The following is a 25,915-nucleotide window of genomic DNA, read 5'->3' as shown; positions in this document are numbered from 1 at the left end:
CTTTCTGACCCTGTCATGGTAAGGCAGGTAACTAGCTGATGCCTGCAGTCCCCCTCCAGCCCACCTCCCGTTATATTAACCCTTGCAGTTTGTTCCTTTGGCATCCGTTTGCCCAGGCCTAACGATGGCACACAAGCAGTACTGCTCAATAAACCAGGAGAGGAACCGCATCGGAGAATTGTGTGCCCGTAACTCCTTGACGTTTCCTTGCCCTGAAAGACAAGCGCTTTCCCAGTTGCTTTTGAAAGCAACTAGGCCCCGCCGGGGGGCAGCTGCTGCCCGGTAGGCCGGCACCCCCACGGGCTTCCCAGCAGCGGCCCGAGTGCTCTGCGGGGGGAGCTGCGCCCCCGCCACCCGCCCGGCTTCCCGCCGCCCCCCCCCCCCGCGCTTGGCAGCGCCGCGTCCAGGTGCCTCCTGCCCCACAACCACCATCCCTGCCTGGCGCCCGCGGCGCAGAAAGTGACGTCACTCGCGTTGCTACGCACGCGGCAGCAACCGGCACAGCCAGCCCCGGAAGTGACCGTTTGGCATTTAACCGCCCCGCTAACGCCCACGGACCGCCAGAGGCTGCGCATGCGCAGAGCCACAGGCCCTCCTGGCGCGGCGGGCCGGACTTCACCTCCCCATCGTGTCTGACCGCGCCTGCGCGGGTCTCGCTGTGGGGAGGGAGGCGCTGTCTGCAGCTGCCGGCGCTGGGAGCAGCTCCTGCCCTCAGGTTCCCGCCCCCCTGACGGTTCGCTCCGTAGACAGCTGTACCGAGCCGCTGCCCGGGCCCCCGATCCCCCGTCCCAGCCCGGGGCCCCCGATCCCCCGTCCCAGCCCGGGGCCCCCGATCCCCCGTCCCAGCCCGGGGCCCCCGATCCCCCGTCCCAGCCCGGGGCCCCGATCCCCCGTCCCAGCCCGGGGCCCGATCCCCTGACGCGGCCCACCGGCTGCCTCCCGCCGTCGCTTCCTTGAGGCGGGACCGTGCCCGCGCCCCTGCCGCGGGATGAAGAGGTTTTTCGGGTTCGGGAAGAAGAAGAAGGGGCAGCCGGCAGCGTCCAGCAGCGCTGCCGAGCCCCTCCCCACCGGTGCCTACGAGCTTCGGCTGAAGGACCTGAGCAAGCTGCACCGTGCGGCCGCCAGTGGCGACCTGGGTCAGGTGCGGCAGGGACTGAAGAAATACAGCATCGACGAGCGGGACAAGGCGGAGCGGTGAGCGGGACAGCGGTGCTGGGGCGGGCCGCAGCTGCAGCCGCCGGCAGCTCAACGGCGCTGGGAGCGAACAGCAGCATCGCTGCGGGGAGCCTCAGCCTGGGCGGGGAACCAGGTCTGTGCTGCCTGGAGCCCTTTTCGGCCGAGCATCCCCGTCTTGCCCCGGCCCCCTGCGTGCCCTCATTCCCAAAGGTGTCGCCTTGCCTGGGGGCGCAGGAGCGGCAGGGGGCCGGCAGCAGCCTGGCCAAGGCGGGTTGCAGAAGGAGCCTCACGGCCATCCTCCAGGCACGCTTTAAAGGCAGAGTGCAATTGTATACCCCTCTGAGGCCTCAGCGTGCGGGGTGAGTGGTTGAGCTGAGAAAGCTGCACAGCCTCAGCTGGGAGTAACTTAAATAGCGGTAAGCACCGCATTTAGGAAAGGGTTATAGCACAGAGTAAATGTGCTGTGTATTGGTGCTGCGTGGACAGTTGCCAGATGTGCCTTTTGTGACTGTGATGTTGCAGCCAAAGCAACAGTCTGATTTTAGGTGGCAGTTACTTTGCTGTTTGTGCTGTGGCCTTGGTACAGCTAATTAGTGCCTTGGATTGGAAGATCTGGGCAGTGCCATGCAGAAGAAGCTGCTGCTTCTGCCAGGTGTTATGAGGTGTGTTTCTGAGTCAAGCACAACAAGTACTTGGCAGTTGCATCTTAAGGAGAAGCCTTGGGCTGCAGCATCGCTCCTCATGATCCATCATAAGCATGAGGAAATCTGCTGAAGTTTTTGGGTCTTGTATTTGTCAAGCCGTTAATGCCTTTTCTGAAAAGGCTGAGTCAAAACGTCCATGATATTCAAAGGAGATGCTGGTTTTATCAGAGTACTTCAGCATCCTAGGCTGTCTTTTCTGAAGACTGGACTTTTGCTAGCCAACTAGCTTATTGCCCTGAAAACACCTAAAACTATCAGGATTTGTAGGAAAAGCAATGAAGAGTGCAGGCAGTCAGCACGTGGGCTGTGTGCCTGAGCAGTTGCCAGCCAATCTTAGTTTATGCAGCTGGAGGTGGGGCACACAGTTTGAGGTGGCTTGAGCACAGTTTTGTGCATACTTCAGCTGCCAGAGGCAAGGTGCCCGATGGCATTTACAGAAATAGTTCTGAATGTTTGTCTCCTTTTCTTCTTACTACCTTCCCATTCACTGTGGCTGATTCAGTCATCAGCTCTTAGCAGAGCCTGGTATGAAGTGTAGCTAGTTTTTGGATTTTAAGTTCACCTCGTCTAGAAAGCTTTATTTCCTCTGGAAGGGTTTCCATCTGTGTGCCAGGCTATTATCAGTGTTATAACAGGGCAAATAAAGTAATAAACTATAAAAAAAAGAAGAAAAAAAAGAAAAGTCAGCATACACATGATGAGCATTGTGATGGTTTCGGCATGATAATGCCCAGTGCTGAAAAGCTTATCTGAGAGTGATTCAGTGGACAGAGTCTGCCTGCTTGCTGCAGCCACTGCACACTATACCCAGCCATGAGGGTTTCAAGGCCACCTGTGCCCTCTTAGTGCTTGTGGGTGTGATGTGTTTTGAGTGACCACCAGATGCAGTTGAGTTTCAGGGCTTCATGGTGTTGGAAGAGTTAATATCATTGGAAATAGACATGAAGAATGGGAAATACGTGAAGTAATGGCAAAAATGTGTGTATTGTTCATATGCATATCTCAGTTCTGCTCCTCAGGATTTCCAAAAGCAAAATCCTGCACCAGGGACATGGCAAATATCACACGTACAGGTTCCCTCCATAAAATGGGTTCTGTAGCCCATAAGACCTCCCAAAAAATGTGCTTGAAACAGCATCAGTTAGGAGCAGGCAGCTTTCAGAGGTGGTCTAGCAAAACCTTCAGCCTCGCTGACAGAGATGGGGAAAAGTCAGCGCAGAGTTGGAAGCACTGTAAGCACAATGCCAGCTAGTCATGGATCCTGGGTCAAAGCTAATCACTAAGAGAGATTTACCCTGTCAGCTGCCTGTCAGACCAAACTCTAGAGCTTTTCATTGCTTGGCTTGTAGCTGCTGGGTTGTCGGCCCAAGGGCCATTCAAAGTGCGTACTGCCAACCTGCTGTTTCCCAGCGGGGTTGTTTCGTGGCTGCTCAGGCATCAGCACTTCTCCTCTACTCTAATAGGTGATCAGTGTAGCATTGCAGCAGCAGCAGGAGGAACAGGATCTGGGCAGTGTCCCCAGGGCTGGGTGGCAGAAGAACTTTGGTGTTACTGGAGGCCTCTTGCAGGGACAGGCAACCCTGAACACTGGTGTTCTCTGCCAGCCTGTTCCCTGAAGTGGATCTTCTGTGGAGCACAGCAGGCCTCACTCCAAGCAGAGCCATCTCCTGTTGACAAACTGAGAGTCTGGGTTGAGGAGGACAGCAACAAGTCCACAAGTTTTCTGAAGGCTTTTCTGTTTGCAGTGCTGATAGTGACTACTTCACATTTGTCATGTGTCCTAGTGGTTGGTAGTAGCAGATTGTGGACTCCTTCATAACCAGTCCTGGTTAGCTTTCAGATAATCTCAGTCAGTCATTTCTTCAGAGAGGAAGGATCCTGCATATTTACATGGGAATTTCTGAAAAAGTGGTGGTAGTTGCTCTGGAGGTACTCTTCTGTTAATACTCCAGTCTGTTCCCTGTCTGTAGCAAGACATTACAAGTTCTTTGAAGTTTTCTGTGTTTCTCTCATCCTCTTCTTTGTTGCAGTGGAGGAGGCTTGTCAACTGCCCTGTAACAAGTATCTGCATTACAAATTGCTGTGTTTCTACATCACCTGCTGCTGCATTTGTGTACCTCTCCCTTTCCATTCCCACTTAGCCAGGGAGCTGTTGTGCTCCTGTCTCAGCAAGGTACCAAAACAATTGCAAGGTTGGTTGAGCTTTCCTAAATAGAGAGAAGGACCTACCTACAGCGATGTGGTTCAGAACTAGTGCTGGTGTTCCCCTCAGTTCATGAGCAACTGTGGGATTTTTATTGCATCACCTTCAAGGGAGGAAGGTTCCAGCTGTTTTCTAGCTTGTCTCTTGCTCTGTTGGGACAGGTGTCCTGCAGAGCAGCAGGTGCTTTGCCTTTGCACAGAGTGAAGCTTGTGCTGATTTGTGCCTGTGACTTAGGGGGAAACACATGCAAGGACTTTCTGGACAATTTCTTTCAGTGTAAGTAGGCTGGTTAATTGACATCAGACCTAAGATGTTCTGTGGTTTGAAGGAGTCCTTTTCTTTCTGGCAAGGTTTTAACTTGAAGAGAAGAGTTTCATTTTCTTATGCTGGTCATGTATTATGGAAACACAGTATTTCCTCCCTGGAGAGGAATTCCTCTGTAGTAGGCTTATTATGACTATCATAGTTATACATATTGGAAAGATCAAATATTACTTTCCTGTACTCAGGATTACAGTGTTCTGTTGTCTCGTTTGCTACATGTTATCGCAGGCACTTTGGTGCAAGTGAGTTGTTGGTTTTGCTGCAGTAGTAAGCAAGCTAGAGGAAAAGCAGAAATTCTCAAAGTGCAGAGAAACGCTAATACTCTTTATATAAAGCCCATCTACATCTCTGATACACTTCTGGCACATGAATAATCATAGAAGAACTTAGAGGGTTACTTGCTATAGTGCTCAGATTCCCAAGCTTTGGTCTCTTTTGCTGTGCCACAGGTGTAGTCCTGCTGGAGGCAGTGACAAACACCTGAGCACAGGGATCTGTGCAGATTAAGTTGTACAGTGAAGGAAATGGCACCTCACTAAGCAGATGCTGTGGAGGGGTTTTGCTAGCCAGTCTTGGGTGTTTGGTGAGCAACTGCTGTTACTGGTAACAGAATAAGAAATCAATTCTTAAGCTTGCTTTTTGCAAAGTGAAACTTGTGGGCATATCAGTTTATCACAGCCTGAAATTATCTCTCTAGTTGTCTGTTTGTGCTAATTTAATATGTTTAATTTTTAGGACGCCTCTGCATCTCGCTTCTGCGAATGGCCATATGAATGTTGTTACATATCTAGTGGAAAACAATTGTAAGTTAAATCTTACTGACGGTGATAACAGATCACCACTGATGAAGGTATGTGGAATATGTTATACTCTTGTAAGTGGGACTTGTCAACTGTGCATTAAATGGGAGGTGGCTGGGAGGATTCTTTACACAGCTCTGTGTAGAAGCATGCATGTTGTAATCCACATGGAATAGGCATATGTTAGCTAAGCTTTGAAGGTGCTCTTATTTTCCAGCATTGGGAAGCTGGGGCAATTGCAACAGAGTGCTGGAAGTTCTTCCTTTTGTGTTCTTCCCAGGCAGTACAGTGCCATCAAGAAGAATGTGTAGCTATTCTGCTAGAGCATGGTGCCAACCCACATCTGGCAGATGCTGACGGCAACACTGCCCTTCACCTTGCTGTCCGGTGTCCGAACACAACTGTAGCGGGGCTCTTACTTGAGTATAATGCCAATATTGATGCTCAGAATAAGGTAAATTTTTGTATTTAAGAAAGTTCTTTCAGAAAGTTGCATTAATATTTCTCTTGTAGGGTTTTTTTACTTTGATTTTTAAATTTATTTATCTGTCCTTTCAGGAGGGATACACTCCACTTATTCTTGCTATCTCTGAGCATCATGAAGATATAGCAGAGTTTCTTCTTCAGAAAGGAGCTGATGTGCATGCTCGAGATCACTGTGAAAGGTTAGTGGTTTGTGGGTCTCTTTAGTATTCTTTAGGTTGGATTGTTGAGTGGCATGAGGATGAGCTCTGAAAAAAACCCAAGGAGCCACATAGCAGCTATTTCTGTATAACTTGTGAAAGCATGTTTGCGCTTGGCTGTTGTCATACCTCAGTGAGTGCTTTCCTCATTGAGGATTACAAGAAGGCATTGTCTGTGGTGGCCCTTCTGACAGGAAAAATGCTATTAGTTCAGCAGCACTGCCTCAATTTGAAAAAACATCTCCTGCATAGTGGCATAATTTGTAAGTGTTGTCTATGTGGAAGCTTTGTCTGAAGATTGAATATTTAATTGTTTTGACTCCCTCTTGCATGTTATGGTTGCTCTTAATATGTAATGAAAACTACTTTTTCTTTTGCTCATTCAGTAATGAGGACAGTAGTTTTTGAGAGCAAATAGGAGCAAAAATAATTACAGTGTCTGTGTCAAATGATCGATTTCATATCATATTTTTGATGTTTCAGAACCCCACTTATGACTGCTGCTTCTGGTGGAGTGCTTAATTTAATAAAAGTTCTTCTTCGATATGGTGCTGATGTTTCCCATAAAGACACTAACGGATGGACAGCTGAGGATTATGCTGTTATTCATGGATATTCTAGGTAAATTTTTAACTTTATCATTAGAATAAGTTGTCAGTTGTCAGTGTGGCTTTTGAACGTTTTTGGTAACAGTACCAGTTAATGGTATGTTGAGACCTGTCCTGAAGCTGTGCTCAGTGACATCTTCTGATATGTATCTTTCCCTGTGTCTAGTATTAATCTGGAAGTTGAGGAAAATTTCCACCCAGAATTGTCTGTTAGATTTCAAGTTTTGTTGCTAAACTTGCACCTGCCCAATATAAACTCTAAAACATGTCTGTATCCTACAGTTATCCAGAGGTAGAACTTCGCAAACTAAAATGCATGTCAATCCTCAGACCAGCACCATTGTCCTTACTGACTTCCACTACTACGACCAGGAACTACCAGCCTTTTGTTTCAGAGATCTAACCGATAGCCCTTTTGTTAAAACCTTAAGCAGTTTCACCCCTCTTATGGGATAGCTTTGTACCTGTGGGTATCCCTTCTCTAAGGGTTGTGGTTGTGTGTGCTTAAAAGCTGGGCTGAAAATACTGTGCCAAGCTGGAGCTAATAGCTTCATAGGTATGGATATGCATCTGTAGAGTGAACATGACTGTATGAATATTGAAGTATGTAATAGTCGTGCAGTAAGTTCTGTGTGTATTATCCTTAGTGAATACATACAAGTATATGAATTCATGGCTATGAATATATGTGGGATGGATAAGTGGCTGTTAACTATTCTGTTAAACAGTATATGCAAGTATGTGGTTGTTTTTACCAGATATGTTTCCTCTCTTTTCCCTATATAGTCTTAGTAAACAACTGGCAGAATATGCGGACTGGGAAAATATAGGAGAAGATGATGCACAAGGCGTCCCAGGACTTAGAACTCCTCACCGAGCCAGAGCTGCTGGCTTTACATTGGGCGCACCTGCTGTGGACAGAGGAGGTAGGATCTTTAATCATGGAGGAGCTCATGAGGAAAAATCACTATGGCCTTTTTCTTTAGGGGGTTTGTATTGTCAGCGCTCACTGTGTTCCCCATCGACTTTAGTGGAGGCATCAGATGGAGTAGCGCAAGAAGCTTTGTGAAAATGCTGACTTGTTGCTAGCTGGAGGTGCTTCTTGTCAGGTGTGAAGGCAGCTGCAATGTGTGCTACGTGCTCACTTATAGGGTTGTTGCGTTCTGCCTGTCAGATTGCCCATCTGTATAGGTTTTCATACAGAGAGAGAAGGGGGACAGGGAAGGAACTAGGTGAGAGTGGTTTTGTTTTTGTTTTTGGGGTGCGTACTTTTACCTATAGATGGCCATTCAGATTGTGAAAACAAATTGCAAAAGCCGTAGGTTCACGCTGCGTAGTTGTTCATCTTCCTGTAGTTGGGAAGCAACAGATGAGTTAGCAGGACCATACATGTCTTGTTGATTTCCACTGAGTTTGCGTGTTGTTGTTTTAATATTAGTAGTTTCACCTGCACTAAGCTGCTTTGAGTGAGTTGTCTTATTTCTCAGCACCAGTTATGACTGTTTCTGTGTAGGTACTGCAGAGACATACTTAGGAAAAATTGTCTTGGAAAAGTAACTTTGTTAGAAATAATAATGCAGCTTCTGCGTGTACTGTATCTTCTTGGACATAGTTTGATTTACAGTAAAAGTAACACTTCTTCTACTTCCAGTAATTTTATAAAGTAAACTTTAAAAAATCCACATTACCTTGTGATCCAGAAAAGCAATTAAATTGCCTTGTTATCAAAAAATTAACTCCTTCAGTGAGTTAATTTTAAATTAAAAAAACTAACTCCATAGTTTTTAAGATCCAATCTATGCTTATGAGCTCATATAGCCCTGGAGGTATCTTAGAAAACTAATACTTGAGTATAGATCGAACTGTCTTGTACTTTACATCTCAGGCCCTACAGTGGGAAGTTTTATTCTTTCTGGTTTTTTTAAGAGTGTTACATCAGAACTTTGTGGCAAATGGGCAGCAGACAGTGTTCAAACACAGTTTATTACTCCTTTTTTAGATATGTCATGAAATATGAGCAAAACATGGGATATTTTTCCTAATTGACTTTTACCAGATAGGGGAATTTAATTTAGAGCCAAACTTTGTTCCTTTGACTTAGGAATAGTTATTTTGATCTAGTCAGAGATGTGTAAAGTTTCTTGATAGATTGAAGGAAGATGTGGAGGTTTTTATATTTTATTTTATTTTATTTTTGGAAAGGGCTTGGTACAGGTAGTTTAATCAACAAAACGTTGCTTTTACCTAAACAGCACTCTGTTGCTGCCTCCTGTGCACGTAGATAATTGCTGTGTACCACACTGTAATGGCTGACAGGCCTGGGTTATTCTAAAAGATGTGGCTTGAAGAATAGTACTGTTGTGTGATTCCAAAATTAATATACCCTCAGAGAAATATGGGTTCTTGTACCAAATAATTTGCTCAGTTCCTTGAAAATGATAATAGTACTAATATAAGCCCACAATATTATGGGAAGTCCTCACTTGAAGAGGCATAGTAAGTGTGAACAGAATGTTATGTGGGTTAAGGACTTGGGAGGAGAAAGAATATGCTGTGTTCTCAAGCTGTTTATAGTAGGGCTTGTTTTCTTGAGTAGTACAAATCTTTTTCTCCTTGTGCACAGTCTCTTAAAAAATGACTGGCCTGTTGAGTGAGAGAGATTAGTAGCATGCAGGGAACACTTACTGGCATTGATTCTGCAGTCTCTTGCTTGCACCCACAAAGCACAGGTCCTGCATCATGAGTCCCTTTAGGCTGCAGTAAAAGCTTTGAAGCCCCCGTTAGAGGGGAAGCTAGATTGATCTTGAGACAACAGAGGAATACCCACTTTGAATTCTTTGTTTTAATCTTGCTCTTCATTCCAGTTTTTCTGGCATCTTCAATGTAGTCCTTATTTCTTTTACTACTTTTGCACTTGTTGAACATTCTTCAAAATACTGTCCTCTAGTGAGCAAGTTGGTATATTTAAGAAGCTGGCTCACGCTTATTTGGGTGTTTACTTTTTGTCAGAACATGAACCTTTTTGTTAATTACAGACAGACTTGCAAAAACCTCCAAATGAATGGCTTCCAGCTCTAGCGTATTGGATGACAGACTTTTCAGATTTGAAGTTGGAATTTCTTTGGCAAAAAGTAATTATGCAGTTTTTCTAAAGGCAGGGGTTCGGATTTCTAGTATGTCTGCAGTGGCAGCTTTTTTTAGCTGCTGCACTGCATATTAGTGTATTGTTCCTTCCATGTTTCCCCGAGTCCCTACAGAAACCATTGGGTTTTCATCATAGAGCTCTTGGAATAGAAATGAGTGCTTCAGTGTGATTTATATCTCCTGAGGTCAGGAAACATTATCCTGTATCACCTTTTAAGAAGACCAAGAAATGGAGAAGGAATGAGAAACAATCTCAAGGTCCTTTTTTTAACTCTTAAGTGTGTGGTTTTGATAGGAGTCCTCTTGCCACATCCATTCCATGTATTTGTGGTAGCATCAATATAAGCAGGACTCCCTGCTGTTCTGAGGCAAATGTTATGGCCTTGTCACAACGAAATTTGGTGTTGGATAGCTGCAATAACAGAACCACACCATTCATTGATGTAAAATATAAAATTGTACTAAGTAGGATGGGTAGAGCAGGTGGATGGTGATTTATATTCTAAAGCTTCTCTTCCACAACACACAGACTTGCGTACACACACAAATGCACGTGCATGACGCTCACACCAGTCAATGCAGCAGTTTTGGTCCACTTGTGGCTTGCCCTATAGCCCTGGGGGAACAGGGTATTCATTCTGACTGCTTGTCATACCTGCGTTCTGGCTGGTGGCGTAGCATTTGTATGTGAACAGCTCAGCAGGTCAAATCAATATATGCAGGGCTTTTACCTTCGAACTGAGGTAGGAGGGGCATATGTTTGCATCAGGTACCATCTGACACAAGTGGCTAGTGTATCTCTGAAGTTTGTTGGCACCTACGGATTTTGGGGATGCTTAGACAGAGGGATTTTAAGTGTGCTGTATGCTGTATGTATAAAGCACTCCACAAATACGAAGGAATTGCATTTGCTTTCGGTGCTAGACAAGGACTAGTCAAGTTGAGAGACATATAAAGTTGGCAGTACATTAAATTTCCAATAATCTGTTTCAGTATTTCAAAACATTGGAATATAGGTATTTTACATGGAGCAAGTACATTAAGTTACACTGTTTGGCACTGTCCCTTAAGAGTAGAGTTCTGTAGATTGTGATAGGTGTTGCTTCTAGCACTTGTAACTGTAGAGTAGGCTGATGGCCACAGTACATTCCCCCTTTGCTATAGCTGTGTTAATGTACTGCTTATGTTTTCCAAATTTCTGGGAATTCACATTTATTCTGATGTCATTGTTTGGTCTGTCCTTGACATGCCTTTCCCTAAATGGATATAGGAATGCAACAATCTCCTAACCAGACATCAAGAACAGGAAAAACAAAGAAAGGTATTCTATACCTTTATATAGCATTTCAAATATGAAACATGTTGTCTGATGTACAAATACTAACACACCTATGATGTTTATTATCTTGGAGGTCTCTATTCTGATGGTTTTGGTTTTATAAATTAGGTCTGAGAGCAGGCTCTGGGCGCTTTTTATTTGTTTGCATGTTTTGCATGGGTCCTTTATTACTGAATTGAGTGTTTGCTTTGTGTCATTGTTGATAGTAAAAATTTTTTTCAAAAAAACATGCTCTTCTGTTACTCCAAAATGAAAATGGACTTCAGTTAAAGTGGAAACAAGTGATCCCCAGAGACTGCTTTTCTAGATCCCATTTCTACAGCAGGGCATCAAGGTCTGTCTGAAAACTAGCTCATGAACTTTCTCTCTTGCTTTCTAAAGCACAGTGGGAACTGGTTTTGATCATTGCTTGAAGTTACTATGCATCGAAAGCAAAAGTTCAGATAACTTACTCAACATGGTATGCCCTTTGTTTTCTTTTCCTTTTAATGATTTTGTCCAAGAGCTCGGTTTGGCTGTCATCATCCAACTTTATGGAAGGTCACCAATCTCCTGTTTATAAGCAACTTCATTTTGTGATGATAGTTAACAAGAACTAGTTATCGAGGAATTGAGGAATACTGAAATAGATAGGATGTGGAGGTTACATTTGGTTTTTTCCTTTCTGTCCTGGGAATTGAAGAGGCCTTTTATTTCGTCTTAGTTGTTGATAATTGAGAAGTTTTAACACTCTTCAGGCAGGATTCCTAGAGTTCAGATTCCTTTAGTACATCAGTGATGTGCTGGAGTGCGCAGTCGTTGAGTTTGCAATATATGCTTCTGGGCCACGCTACCATTCAGAGGGATCTTGACAAGCTGGGTAAATGGACTGTCAGGCCTGTCTTACAGAATTCAACAAGGGCAAATGCCAATTCCTGCACATGGAAAGGAGCAACCACTTGCTACAGCACGTGCTGGAACTGCCTGGCTGGAGAGCTACTTTGCTGGGTATTCCCCAGAGGGTCTTGGCAGAAAGTGAGCTGAGAATGAGCCAGCAGGGTGCCCTGCCAACTGAGAAGGTTAACGGTGTCCTGGGCTGTATGAAGAGCAGCATAGCCAAGAGGCTGAGGAAAGTGATTGTACACCGCTACGTGGCACTCACTGGATTGTGTCCAGCCCCCTGGGTATAATTTTGAGCCCCCAGTGCAAGAGAGATTTGTCTTTCATCAGTGAGCAAGTTCAGTGGAGGGCCATCAAACTTTGTCAGGGGCAGGACTCCTTGCTTTTTGGGGAGAGGCTGAAGGAACTGGGCTTGTTCAGTCTAGAGAAGAGATGACTTTGAAGGGGACCCAGAAGCAGCTTCCAGTATGTATAAGGAGAAGACAAAGACAGGCGCTTCCCAGTGGTGTGTGACAAGGAAGAAAAGATACAAGAGGCATAAAACAAGAGAATTTCTAATGGAATGTGGAAAGCTTGGCCATGGTAAGAACAGTAAAACAGAGAGGTTGTGCAGTCTCCCTCCTTGGAGTTGTTCAAGATCAGACTGGATAAAGCCCTAAGCAGCTTTATCTGACCTTGGAGCTGAGTCCGCTTTAAGGAGGCGGTTGGCTGAGAGACTTCCTGATATCCCTTGTGACCTGATTTATCCTGTGATCCTATGTGCAAGTTGCCTTCATAACACTGATGACAGCTTGGAGTGTAGTATAGAATGCCCTGGTTTCGCCTGTTTTGCCTGTTGAATACCTTTTTTGGTGCAGTGTAGAGAACTGCTGGTGATTCTTCTACCTGAGGATAAGCTTTAGATCTTGGTTATGCTTTTTGATATTTCTCCCCTTTTCAGAATAATCTGTTACTGGGTAGAGCAGCAGCTGGGATAGTATATAAAATGGTAACATCTCTGTAAATAATGTATACTCGTGTGTGCAGTATGAGTACTTCAACAGTTCATTTATTTACTGTCATGCTAAAGCACCAGTATTCTGTTAACTGTTTTATTAACGTAGCATATTCATGCTGTGCTAGGGTTTTTTAGTTTAGAAATAGTTCTTAAACTTTTAGGTTGTAAAGTTCAAAGGAGGTATAATTCTGGACTTTTTTGTTTTCTTTTTATAATTCAGTGTGACTGAAAAAGCAGTTGTTTGGAAATGCATTCATTCATGCTGTCTTATGTTGAGTTGACTCCCCAGAGTTTCATTCTGTTATGACATGTAGAGTTGTCCATGTTAAATGTTTGTATGCGCTGGTTAATTTTTAGCATGCCAAATCTAATTTCATCATGTCAATTAATGTTTGACAGCAATAGATGACTTGTCGCAAGGAGACTCGATCAGGTAAGACTTTAAACATACCCAACACTTACCTGAGGAATGATTTCAGAGAGACAGTACTCATTTTGCTTTACCTTTTAAGAAGCTCGGAGAAGGAGGGGAGTGATGTCAGTTGGAATACTTCTGAGGAAGAAGAACTCTGTTTTACTCCCAAGGTATGGTGTATTTACAGTAGATGTCCTGTAAAAGTAAGTGTTTTGAAGGCAATGAGGGATTGAAAGAAACTGTGGTTCCAGCCAATATTGTTTTCTCCTTAGAAGCAGTGTCTGACTTGCCAGCCTTTCTTCTGCTGTGAGTTTTTCCTAAAAGATCTGTAGCTGTGGCAGAGCATGCAGTAGATTTGTGGTTTGAGGCAAAAGAGCAATAGGTGACGAGATAAACCACCACAGTTTTATTTGTTCTTGTTCATTTGAGTCAGATTTTAAGTTTGTAAGGTACTGTTATAACCTATTCTGTTCTTCCCCAAACACTGTTAATGTTTCCTGTAAATTTCGTGATAGACTCCTGACTGATAAAGGGCATTTTTTAATGAAGATCTACTGAAATCCTTCATCACCTAGTTCTCCTTTCCTCCTCATCAGGTTACTTAAGAGTGCTCAGTGGATGAGTTACTCAAATGGGTCATCTTTTTTTCTTCTATTGAGATGGCATTCTGTACTTGCATGTAATCTCACACTGCATGTTTGCCCTCTTTTTTGAATGCTTGGGTAGTATTATTTTTGTCAGCTACAAGCTCTCACGCCTACTTTTTTTGCTAATGTGCTGAAGAATTATCAGCTTCTGCAGTGATGTCTGGAGCATCTCTTCTGTTGCTCTGGGATTCTGCAGTGATGAGGAACCAGTGTGGTATTCAACCTGCTCTGTAATACTGGAGATGCAAGCATGTTTAGTTTTAACATGATTTCATTTTCTTGCACCGATTTAAATAAAAATGATGCATTTTTTTGGCATGATTTTGAAATTTAAGGATATTTTGTTAAGTGTGCTTGCAGGAACTAATTAATGCATTAAGTCTAGGGTTCTTAACAGTTACTTTCCTTGTGCACGCTTGCAAGTAAGCATCCAGAAGCTGCGATCTTAAATATAACTGAATTTTACTGAGATATTACAAATATTAAAAACAGATTCTTAGAACTGTTATGCATGTAAACATAGTTTTGGAAACAATTTGCAGAAGGGTGCCTGCACAGTATTTTGGGGGTGAAGTGCTCACTGAATTGCATACAAAAAGGACAGCCTGATTACATTTACTGTTCAAGATTTGATGTGAACAAAGGATTTGTTGTTGTCGTCGTTAGTGTTCTAAAAAAAACAAAACAAAAAACGCAACCGAATTATTTTTTGGCTTCTTTATTTACAGAAGCTGCAGAAGCCAAACTTGGCACTGTTAATGAATGCTTCCCAGCAGTTCAGGAAAAACAGTAAGCTATTTGGAAAAGATTGCATGGTATACTAATATATAAAAGTAGATTTGCTAAGTAGTTTTTTAAACAATTTTTTTTTCCTATAGTGACTGAGAAAAGTAGCATTTTTAAAACACAGCACTTAGTCATTTCAGAAAAGATAAGTCATATTGTTAAAATGAAGATATTAATCCCCTCTTAAGCCTTTGTCCCTGGCCAAGTCCTTCCTCCATCCTGCCCGTCCTTTACATGGTTCCTTTTCCAGACATTCCCAGATTACTCCATTAATCTGATAACGTGCCTGTTGCTATTTACATAACTCCTTTTGTTCACATGCATTTTTCCTTTTCTTGTGCTTTAAGATGATGGTGATGGTTCTAGAACTGAAATCGCTAGGTCACCAAAGAAAAGCCTCAAACAAAGAACCTTGTCAGATGCAAACCGGAACAAAGGAGAATGTGGAGAACTGTTGAATCAAGATGTCTCAGATGCAAGCAACCTGGAGGAAGAAGAATTGGAGGAGGAGGAGGAGGAGGATGAAAATGACAATGGATATGACAATGAAGATTATGAGGAGGAAGAGGAAGAAGAAGAGGAGGAGGAGGAAAATCTTACTCAAGATGAAAAGGAGGAGGAAGATCTGGAAGATGAAGAAACTCAGTTTAATGACATACTGGAAGAGAAACAGAGGGAGAAGAGAGAACCTAAAGGGGAAGTTAATCAGAAATTGGACTGTGGAGCTGGAGTTGTCTGTGATGATGGTGAAATAAGTCAAGAACTTGATGAAAACGTGGAGAAATCTGTTGATACTCCTGTGTCTTTTATAGCTGGGTCTTATGAAAGGTTGCAAGAAAATGTAACTGCCGTGTCTCCAAAGATAATGAATAATGAAGTATCTTGCAAGTCAGTACCAAAGCCAACTGTCTTCCAAAATCTAAATAATTTGCAAGATAAACAAGAAAGTTGGAACAAGAAAAGCATAATTCAGGAGAAGTTGAACAGAAATGATGACTCCCATTTTGCAGGCTCTGAGATGACAGACTGGAAAAAAGAGACACCTCAGCTTCTCTCAGATAGCTGTGGTCTTAAGGAGAAAAAGTCAAGCTTCAGTAATGGCTTTGAAAGTGATAATAGTTCTTGGTCAGCAAGAAAAAACCCAAGGCTTGAAAGTCAAAGACCAGACTCTGTTGTTCTTGAGCATGTGGATGATGAAGATACAGAAGAAGAGCAATATGAAGTAGATAATAAAGTCTGTGAAGCACTGAAACAAGAAAGTGAAAACTTAGGCTTGAATAGGCATGAAGAAAATTTAAGAGCAGCATTTCACTCAAGCACCAAGGTAAGTTGTATAAGGATGATTCAATCACAAAGGTATTTTCTAAGGATAATAATGGTAAGAACCAAATGGCAAACTGGATTTCTGGTAGTACTTCACATATATCCATCTTTTGATCATCCTTTTTTTATATTAGAAAATGCCTTACTCCTAACCAAAGCAGTTTCTTAGATATAAGAATAATATCAGGCAGTGTTTTCTTTTTTTTTTTATTGGTTACAGTGGTTTTGCAGGAGAAAGAATAGGCAGTATAATTTTTCTGAAATCATTTCGGTTTTTCTCAGTTGTATGAACAGGTTTTATCTGTCAGGATTTATTACCATTTAGTAAAATTCATGGTGTGATGGCTGAAAGTGAGGAAACAAAAAGGTTGAGTAAGATTGAGGGCAGGAAGCTAGTGATTTTCCTTGGAGCAAAGTAGAGGAAAAGGAGTGTGTTCCAGAATGATGTAACTTAAATGAAAGCTAGAGTTAGGCTGGCATGAGGAATTGCTTCTCAGGAGCTTTGCAGAACCAGGGTTAAGACTTAGGACATGAGTCATTGCTGTCTACTCATAGATTCCCATGGAAAAACTGAAGGCCTTGTGAAAGAAAGCTCAACAAAGTTTCCCTTTTGTCTTGCACAAGAAAAGTGTTTTTAAAATTGTCAATCGGTGGCTGAGAAGATGCTTGTTTCTGCTATTTTCAGCTGTTTGGTTAATCTCTTTTAGGAAAAAACACCTAAACGGGAAGAAGAGGAGGAAGAGCAGGAAAAGGAAGACACTGGTAAAGAGCTACAAACTGCAGTTGTTGACGGTGTGAAAAATTCTATTCGTAATGATAGCCGTCAAGTCCACAGTGCTTCAAAAGACAACACTGGTGAGAGAAATGAGTTAGTAAATACTGATCCCACTTCTTTCCTATAAACATTAATGCACGGTAAATGAACCAAAATGGTGATTGACTTCTGGAACAGTTAGGTTTTCCCTTGCCTCTGAACCCTAGTGGGCACTGGCAGAGAAGGAAAGTAGCTTTTGTTCCTTTTCATTCGTTCTTGAAGAAGAAATTGTGGCCTTGGATTCCAAACAGTGCTATATGGAGCAAGTGTCATTCTTGGTTTTGTTGCTGTGTTCTCCCTGAAGCAATTAGAACAAAATGCACAGATGAAAAAGGGAAGGACTAGAGTGTCTTGGGTGTGAGAGTAGCATTCCCCTTTCTGGCCCGTACTGTCAGACTGAAAAGTTGTGATTGCTCTTGGCTGAAGCCTGGGAAAGATTTGAGTCAATCTGAGAGAAAGCTGTTCTGGTCCAGTGCCTCACCTTGTCCAGTTTTAAAATGGAGAAAGTCTCTCCAGTGCCACACTTGTGTGGGCTTGAAAGCATTGCCACGTCAGTCAGGGCTGAGCACTTTGGTACTCACCTCAGGTCTTGGAGCAGGAGTAGAAGGCACAGTTTCCATTGTCTGTCTCTAGAGAGTAGTGTGGCATGGTAGATGTTACCGGAGCATGTATAGCTGCTGGTTAAATGCTACATGGGCCCTGGCAAAACTTGCTGTATTCCAGATGTTGTGCCTATACACGCTCTTCTGTCTCTGCATTTTACCATAAGCATGCATTTGGCACAGTGTAAGTAGTCATAGCTGAGGCTGGAACCAGTAGTTGCCCTCTGCTAGGATGGGTGCCCTCGCTGGTCTCTAGCTCCTTTCCCCTTTTTTGTGTGCATGTCTCCACAAGAGCGAATCCTGAATCATTTTTTACCTAATGGACTAGCTTAAAACAGAAATGAAGATAGTTTATTCTGGCCAGGAACCTACTGAGACTGAGCCTTACATTTGTCTAGTAGAGAAGAGATTTGGATGTTAGCCCCCTGAGATAGAAACAATTTTTTTGTGTGTTTGGGGTGAGTTTTTGGGCTGTGAGCCTCTGCTCTTTTTAAATGGCAACGCTTAGGTGTCTGCCTTCTGGGAAGGTGCAAGATAACAACTGTTGGTCAAGGAAGATCTTTGCTGGTAGTGCTACAAAAGGAGCATTGTTTCTTGGTGATTTGAGTGTGAAGATATGTTGGATGATGTTTCTACGGTACTTGTTGTACAGTGGATAGTGGTAGTCAGTGACAATTTCTGGAGCTGTAGACCAGAGAGCAGGTGACCTAAACTCCGTATAGCACCGGACTGCAGCGTGCTGGAGCCCCTTCCTAGGTGTGACCCAAACACGTGTTCGGTGTAGCTTGTAGCTGTGCCAGCTGTTGTACATAGCCGTCTTCTGCTGGAAAGGAGGCAAGAGAGGTGGCAATCTAAAGGAAACACCATGATGTTTCTGGGTGTGAAGAAACCCTTGAATAGCACTCGCTTCTTAGTTTGTCCTCAGCAACAGAACCACTGTGCATCTTTTGGATGCAGGGACTGACTGATGGGGAAAAGCAGAGTGAAATATAAACACTCAGTGCCTCCCTTCTTTCTTACTGCATTTGTAGGTGCCCTGACAGCAGTTGGAGCAGAGGAAGAGGAAGATGCTGAATCTCCCTGGGATTCTGAGGTATTTCCTGTGAAGGACTTTGTGAAGGACTGTGAAGACACCCACTGGCGGGGGTGGGGAGTAAGATCCAGAAGCACTCAGAGCTTGGGCCCTGCCATTGATGAGGCTTATGTCCTCTTTTCCTGGTTCTGCTGTGTGTCTGTAGCTGGGGGCCCTTGAAATACTTGTGCTGTGTACTAGCTGTTCAGTAGGCCTGGGATGAAGTTAGGTCTGTCTAATGATTTGGGTCTCATAGCAACTGGCCTTTTGAGTTTAGTTTCTAGTATAGTATTGAGGCAGTGAAGTTTCTTGCTACTTAAAATACTCTGAGCTTCTCACAGGGGCTGGTGGGATTGTTGCTTTTTCACCACACAACTTTGTCCTGCTGACCTGTTCAGTGGTTGCCCTTAGGGCCTACAGCCTAGATGATTAGCTACTTCTGTAAAGATCCTTTCTACCTTTTTGGTCCTTTTTGAAAGTAATGTTCAACAGAGATACCACACGGTCTGGCTGTGTTTGCCCCTTTAGTTCTTTCTATCTATGGCAATAGATAACAAGCAGAGTCTGTAGCTTACCCCCTCTGACTTTTCTTGTGAGGAAGAAGGAACTCTTCCCCATCCCTTTCTTAAAAATACAAGGCTAAAATATTACTGGGGTTTTTTAGGTAGCCTTAGTTTCTGTAAGCTTTGTCTTGCTAGTCTTTGTTCCACCCCAACAGCCTTGATTCAACCTTTGCGATTGGGAATAGCCATGTGTTCACTCAGCACTGCAGGATATGTGCCTGGGGAACACCAGCACAAATTTGAGTATCAGGTACCAGTTCAGTACGAAAGTTGGATCACCACAGACCTGCAGTTACTCGTTCACAACCCACATCTTGAGTTACCATGTTAATTCTCTTTTGTGGCTGTGCAGTTTGTCAACATGACAGAATAGTTTAGATGAGTTGTGAGGTTTTTGCCTAAGATCTGAAAACACGCAAGTCTGCTGTGATTTTCCACTGTGTCTTGATGTGCCCTTTCCAAGGGGCTTATCAAAGGCTTCTGTGATTCCATGCTGTGCAAGTTGGCTTAGCAGGAACTTTTTACATAGAAATGAGTTGAAAATTTGTACTAATTCTCACGCATGTGTTTTATGTTATACAGGCAGATTCTGAAAGTCCGGAAATAGTATCACCTGGTGTGTTGCTTCCAGCTGCAGACAGACACGGAGCATGCTCACAGATGGTTTCAGGGGACCACAAGACTGGTAACTTCCTGGTGGACTAAATGTTTGTCTGTAAACACGTATAGGCTAACATGAGCTTTTATCAATGTCTGCCTTAGGAATGCTGGTATGGTGTGGGTGTGCACTATAGCAATGAAGTGCTTAGTATTTGTTAATTAACACCAGCTATCACAGTGCTTGCTGGCAAGTTTGTAAAGGAAGATATCTTGTTTGCATTATGTGTGTTCTTTGGATGTGTTTCTATTTTTTTGGATTCAGGTTCTTGTGGCATAGCAATGAAAGTGTATGTGGTTTAGGGCTGTCTGAACATCTAAACATTCCTGGATGATAATGTAGCAGGAGAAAGCTATGATCTGGCTAAAGCATTTTTCCCCCCTATCTTAATCTTTTTTATACCTTTCTGTTATGCTTTGCCTAGGAGCTAAAATGTGACTAAAAGTTCAGGTTTTGTTGTGAAGGGTTTCTGCCTGTAGTTTGTGACACTGTCTCTTGAGCATCTGGAGCATAGAATGGCAGGGAAGTTTTGCTATTGGGGTAGAACTCTTACCTGAAGGATTTCTTTTTTACTAAATGGTCAGTCCTGCTTGTAGCGTAAGTACAATAGAATAGCTGAAGAAGCTAATCCAATTTTAGTTTAGTAAGATGGAAGCAAAACTTTAAAAGCTCCTGGGAGCTTGTAAATTTACTTGTTGAGTAGTTGTCCTGAAAGTCTTTGTGCGAATCTACTAGATTCTAGTAGATTCGTACAAATCCAGAATCAGTGTAAAAAGGGGATAGAAGGTGATTATGATAATCTTTCTAAGGTGTTTCCATACTGCTAGACCACCAAGTTTACTGAAATCAAATGCTGTTAGGTTTTTAACAATGTTTTTAAATACAAAAATTTTGCTGTGGAGCCATTCTTAATAACATTTCATACGCTTCTTTCATGAGAGGACTCAAACTGTAAGATGACTAAAGCAGAGGACTTGAGAAATATAGGTGGGCCAGTAGATTGTGTGGGTTTGTAAGTTACTTAATGTTGGACAAAAGTCTTTAAAAAAAAAAAAAACTATTTGGAACTGTGTTATAAATGCAGGTTACAAGCAATTGTAATTTGGTTTTTTTCTTTCCTTGCAATCTAAACCAGAACAACCTGATAAGAACTAGTTTGATTCTTCCTCACTGTATGATGTGTATGAGGTTTCTATGTCTGCACCCCTGTTTTCTCTGTCCAATCCATGGAAAGGAAAATACCCCTCAACATCACGGTCATAGTGCTGTTATTTTATATAATTCATAGTGTTATTTTATGAGCATTCATTACAGCAAGCCAGCTTTGGCTTTTGAAATAATCTTTGTAGAAAGCAGGATTCAGCTCCTCAAAATAAGTATTTTGATCTTGTTTTGTTAACAAGCAAGTCCTTATTGCTTCCTATGGATTGTCCTAGTTCTATGATTATTATTTCTTAAATCCAAGGTGCATGATGGGAAGCATGCATTGTCCATTTCTTGTATACTGATACAAATGTTGTATGATGAGGTAAATTGAATGTTCAGTATCGTAGTCTCGATGAAATAATGCTTGCAACTAATACTTAGTTGTAGAAACTACTGATGTTGGATGGAGTAAAAATTGTATAAATTAAATAAAATAACACTTTCTAAAACATTTTTCACCTCCAGGCTTTTTGGAGACACCCAATAATTCCCAGGTAAGTATTTGTTCATGTCAGACTGACTACTTGTTCTGCTCATTAAATATTATGTAGTTACTTTAAGTTTGATTTTTTTTTTTTTTTTGTCATTATATTGTCTTTCATAGCTGAAGACCTCTGAATCTGTTTTGGAAATGAATGAAACCTCTCCTAAAAAAAAGCAGCAGAAGTCAGGTAATGTTCACTTCATGTGGTTCTGGGTTTAGCTTCATAATCTTTCTAGATAGGAGTATTTAATAAAGCATCTGATTTGTTTTGCAGATCTGTTGGAGGAATTTGGTTTAGGAGATGCAGAAGATGTTGAAGGTATTCATAAAAATCTCTTTGTAGTGTTCGTTTATGGACAGACACATTGTACTTGCAATTTTGTTTCTAATGTTAAATGAATGGCTCTAGCAAGGCATCCTGGGAGCAGAAGGTCTGCTGAAATATACCTCTATGTATGTATTTGCTCCCTCCTCTAGTCTGCTATTGAGCACTGTACATACCCTTTCATGATACACGCTTCCTACACCATACTTGCTGCCATCTCCCCTTTTCAGGCAGTCTTGAAGTCTGCTTTTCTTTCAGTTTCTAAAAAAAAACCCTTCCTGATTTTCCTGGGTCTCTGAGCATGTGCTGTGGCTGATTCCAGGCTAGGGATCTGCAGGCTAGGCTGTCCAGGAGCTGCAGGTGAGGCAGAAAGGGTAATTCTTGGGCTTATGCTGTAGCTGTAGTTTTCAGGAATTACTACTTGCCTGGCTTTTCTCTACCTGTCTGGCAGTTGTTTTGAAACATGTAGCAAACACATTCCTCTAAGGCTTCCTTCTCTTATTTCATGGAAAATGACCAGCAGGTTCAGAGGTGTATGGGAAGGAAGTGGGGAAGAGAGACAAGATGGGAGGAAATTAGTGTCAGGATGTTGTCAGGAATTCCGTTTCCTTTGGAAACAAGGCTAAAATTGAGGCAGCTAGCTGGTCCGCTATATATTGGAGAGAGGATATGTAACCTTAATGTTTTTTTAATTTCTTTGTTCTAATGTTTATTGATTTGCATATTTGATTATTTGTGTTGTATTTTGTATTAATCACACTTGTTTATAAGATGAGAAACAATTTGCCACTCAGGTTTTAGAGTTTCTACAATTGGCTCTTGAAATTATAAACCAGAGAGAGGTGAACAGATATGTAGACAAGTAAGCGGACTTGTAACTTCTAAGTATAGAATACAAATAGTTCCAAGTTCTTGGGCATCTTTGCTGTAGGGGAAGAAAAAAAAAAGTATTGTTCTTTTGACAATAATAGAGATGAAAATTCTCTCTAGCAGTATCTCCCTCCTCCTCCTCTTGCTCTTCTCCCTCTCATGTATTTGCAATGGGTAAGCAGCGAGTCCTCTTTCACCCTTTATTTTGCAGTGACAGTGTTCTTGTAAGACACACAGATATTTGTTAGAAGTTGTTCAGTTAAAACATGAGTTTTGGTTATGTCTGTATTCCACAGTAATGTGAAGTGTAGCCCCATAATGGACCAGTATGTTACAATATTACAAAGAAAGAAAGGAAAGGTTGCCTTTTCATGGCTCATTTCAGGTCAGCTGTTTTTCCTGTATGGCTTTATTCATTTGTGTCATGCTGGTTTTTACCCATATGTTATCTTGAAGGTCAGGTGCTAAGTAGATGTAAAAATTTCTTATTTCTTTCTTTCAAACATTTTATGTTTGAATTTGGGTTTAAGCAAATTAGATTGCTTCAACAAAGCATCATGATTCCTGCAGCACAAATATTTCTGACTCTAAAAGGGTTGAATGCCATCCTTGACAAGTTTTATTTCATAAATGTGGAAAACAGGTACAGTATCTTGCGCAATTAAATATTCAACGAGAGATGGAATTTCCCATTCTGTTTACTTTGTTACTGACTCATAGTAATACATTCTTAAAATCTGTTTTTGAGTCAAAATAAAGTAGTGGTGTTCTCATGTTTCCTGTATAGCAGAGTAGCTGCTGTCCACTGTAATCTGCAAAAAGTCATTATGTACGACAATTTATGAGGGAAGTCTCAGAATAGAGTGGAGAGGTAAAGACTAATTGGAAAGACCTAAGATGACTAGAAGTCATTTTTCAGTGCTAGCTAGAGAGCAGACAGAGTAAAAGGTGGGGGACTTGCATCTTTTGTATGCACTGCACTGCAGGCATCCATTAATAAAAATACATGCTAGCAATAAATGATAGGCAAAAATACTGGAATTTAATTTACCCTGTGAATTTTTTGTATACATTTTTTTGAATGACGGCCTCTTCAGAAGCCTTGGAGTAGGGTTCTACCAGTGTTTTAACTAAACATTTCTCCCTGTGCTAAAAGTGAAGAACTCTTGGCAATGAGGAGTCATCCTCTTTCACAATGTTGACAGAAGCCAATAATACAGAAAATAGATTCATGAATTACTGCTCCAAGAAAAGAAGAAATTTTACTTGCAACAGCTAATGGGAGAAGTCTGGTTTATTTTTTAGTTATTTGACTAGAGTTACCGACACAATGAGAACTCTAAGGAGGGAAGAACACTGTAGCCTTTCATCTTTCCTGCCTTCTTCCTTGTTCTGTACCCATCATACAGAAATTTCAAGATTGATTTAAACCCTATGGAAAAGAATTCTTAGGCCTCCAATGTTACTAAAATCTTATCTAAAGACTGAGACTTCAGACTCAAATAGCTACTGCTGAAAACTTTACTGTTGACCATGATGGGCAAGGCTGAACAGGAGTTAGGGTTGCTTTTGACTATAGCAGCGTGGCACCTAATTGTAAAGTGACCGCACTCTGAAACAGAATCCAAAACATTAAGACACCTACATACTCTGAACAGAGAATGTGAATTGCATTCTTAGAAGGCCAGTACAAAACTCTGGGTGCTGGCAGGTTTGCTTTTATCCAGTTTTCAGGCAGATACAGTTGACCAGAAAAGCTTATTCAGTCTGTGTTGTGCACAGGAAAGATGTCACAGTTCTCCTGCATCCACAAAATACTTAAAGTCTGTCTTTTAAGCAAAATGGTGGTGTCCATGTTAGATGATGGGAGCGATGACACGTATCAAATGGTATGGTAGGAAGTTGCCTGCATTTTGCTGTTTTTGACCTAAGTGAACATTGGTGAAGTGACAGAAGAAATCTGGTAAGCGTACCTTCATGGAAACAGAGTTGGAGCAGCCCCATCTGTCCGACAGACTGACCACCCCCTGCTGTACTTGGGTGGAGAGGCTTCTAGGACTAGCACATACAATGAAAGTTTGTAAAAGGAGTCACCTACAGGAGAAAATGCCAAAAGTGAGGTTGGCCCTGTGACTCATAAATGGTGGACCCTTTTGTATTCTTATGATTTTATCTATTTTCTTCCTTCTTGCTTGCTTTTCTTATGGGAAGAATGTTGTGTCCCTCTCTAGCAGCGAAGCAGAAAGGCTGTTAGGTAGAAGCCATAGGATTATGGAGCAGGAAAGGAGATCCAGAGTGATTAAGGTGGAAAGAATCCATCTCTGTTTTTTAGATGCCACACTTGAGCTGCTGGGACTTGTTTCTTTCTGAATACTTGTTCCTTCAAACACAAACAATGACAATGAGTTGCTGCTTCTAAATTGTGTCTGGAACTATTTGGAGTCCAGTTCTCAGATATAACAGAGATTCAAGGTAGACACCCCATAATGGGGAGCCCAGACTGAGTGAGTGACTGCTTCTGAGGAGTTTGTGACCTGTCCAGTATTACTTAGAAATTCTGAGAGAGGAAAGGGTGGAATCCAGTTTCCAACAGTAAAGACATCCAGATCATGGGTTATTTCTCCACATTTCACAAGCCTGTCTTTCATTCAGTGGCCCATCCGTGTCATCTGGAACAGATGGGGCAACAGTTTGACTGAAATACTCTGTCTAGATCCATGTCTAGAGACAGATTTGTGTCGTGCAAGGAACAAAGCTGGGGTCTTCAAGATTTCAAGCCTGTGACTTTGTTGTTCATGATTTTCTGTGCACAACACATAGGGAACTTGAAATTGATGGAGGGATACTGTATGGCGCACAGTGTACCAGAGATACAGAGGTATCTGTCTACGTATGAGAGAGAGAGATTGTGCATGTTTAAGAAACAGGAATGGGTTATTTGTGGCCATATGTAGTGAATTTCAGCAAATTTCCCTTATACATTAAAAAGTATAATGCCCTGGAAGAAAGGAAGAAAGGAATTCACACAGATGCATCTTAAATCTGTATTATGATTTTCTCTCTAACAGTGCACGAATTTGAGGGGATGTGTTATTTTGTGTTAAGATTTTTGTCACAAATAGGATGATTCAAGATGCACTCTAGCTGTAAATAAGTAGTATTAAGTTATGCTGTTTATAAAAATTTGTGGGTTTTTACTGCAGGTGAGAACTCAGGATCTATCTTTCCTATGTCATCATCAGCTGAAAAAGACAACGTGAAGGATGCTATTGAAAATTATGGGCTGTGGGTAT

The 25,915-nt window shown here is 42.2% G+C and overlaps 1 protein-coding gene across 5 annotated transcripts in view; it reads left to right on the top strand.

Moving 5' to 3' along the window:
* The first annotated feature begins 647 nt into the window (after positions 1-647).
* Positions 648-25,915, top strand: part of LOC121088623 (ankyrin repeat domain-containing protein 26-like) — a 59,235-nt gene continuing 33,967 nt past the window's right edge. For 2 of the 5 annotated variants that reach the window (XM_040594996.1, XM_040594992.1), the window contains exons 1-18: positions 648-1,194; positions 5,143-5,257; positions 5,488-5,661; positions 5,766-5,872; positions 6,374-6,511; positions 7,285-7,424; positions 10,913-10,963; positions 13,257-13,290; positions 13,370-13,442; positions 14,648-14,708; positions 15,053-16,029; positions 16,736-16,883; positions 18,476-18,537; positions 19,662-19,764; positions 21,409-21,437; positions 21,548-21,614; positions 21,702-21,746; positions 25,826-25,911. In XM_040594996.1, the coding sequence (XP_040450930.1) occupies positions 989-1,194; positions 5,143-5,257; positions 5,488-5,661; positions 5,766-5,872; positions 6,374-6,511; positions 7,285-7,424; positions 10,913-10,963; positions 13,257-13,290; positions 13,370-13,442; positions 14,648-14,708; positions 15,053-16,029; positions 16,736-16,883; positions 18,476-18,537; positions 19,662-19,764; positions 21,409-21,437; positions 21,548-21,614; positions 21,702-21,746; positions 25,826-25,911 (2,616 nt within the window). In that variant the 5' untranslated portion in view covers positions 648-988. The remainder of the gene's footprint in view (positions 1,195-5,142; positions 5,258-5,487; positions 5,662-5,765; positions 5,873-6,373; positions 6,512-7,284; positions 7,425-10,912; positions 10,964-13,256; positions 13,291-13,369; positions 13,443-14,647; positions 14,709-15,052; positions 16,030-16,735; positions 16,884-18,475; positions 18,538-19,661; positions 19,765-21,408; positions 21,438-21,547; positions 21,615-21,701; positions 21,747-25,825; positions 25,912-25,915) is intronic. The other 3 variants (XM_040594993.1, XM_040594995.1, XM_040594994.1) reach the window with 3 other exon arrangements.

Source organism: Falco naumanni, chromosome 5 (genome assembly GCF_017639655.2).
Source record: "Falco naumanni isolate bFalNau1 chromosome 5, bFalNau1.pat, whole genome shotgun sequence".
NCBI lineage: Eukaryota > Metazoa > Chordata > Aves > Falconiformes > Falconidae > Falco > Falco naumanni.
This window is presented reverse-complemented; position numbering and strand designations above follow the sequence as displayed.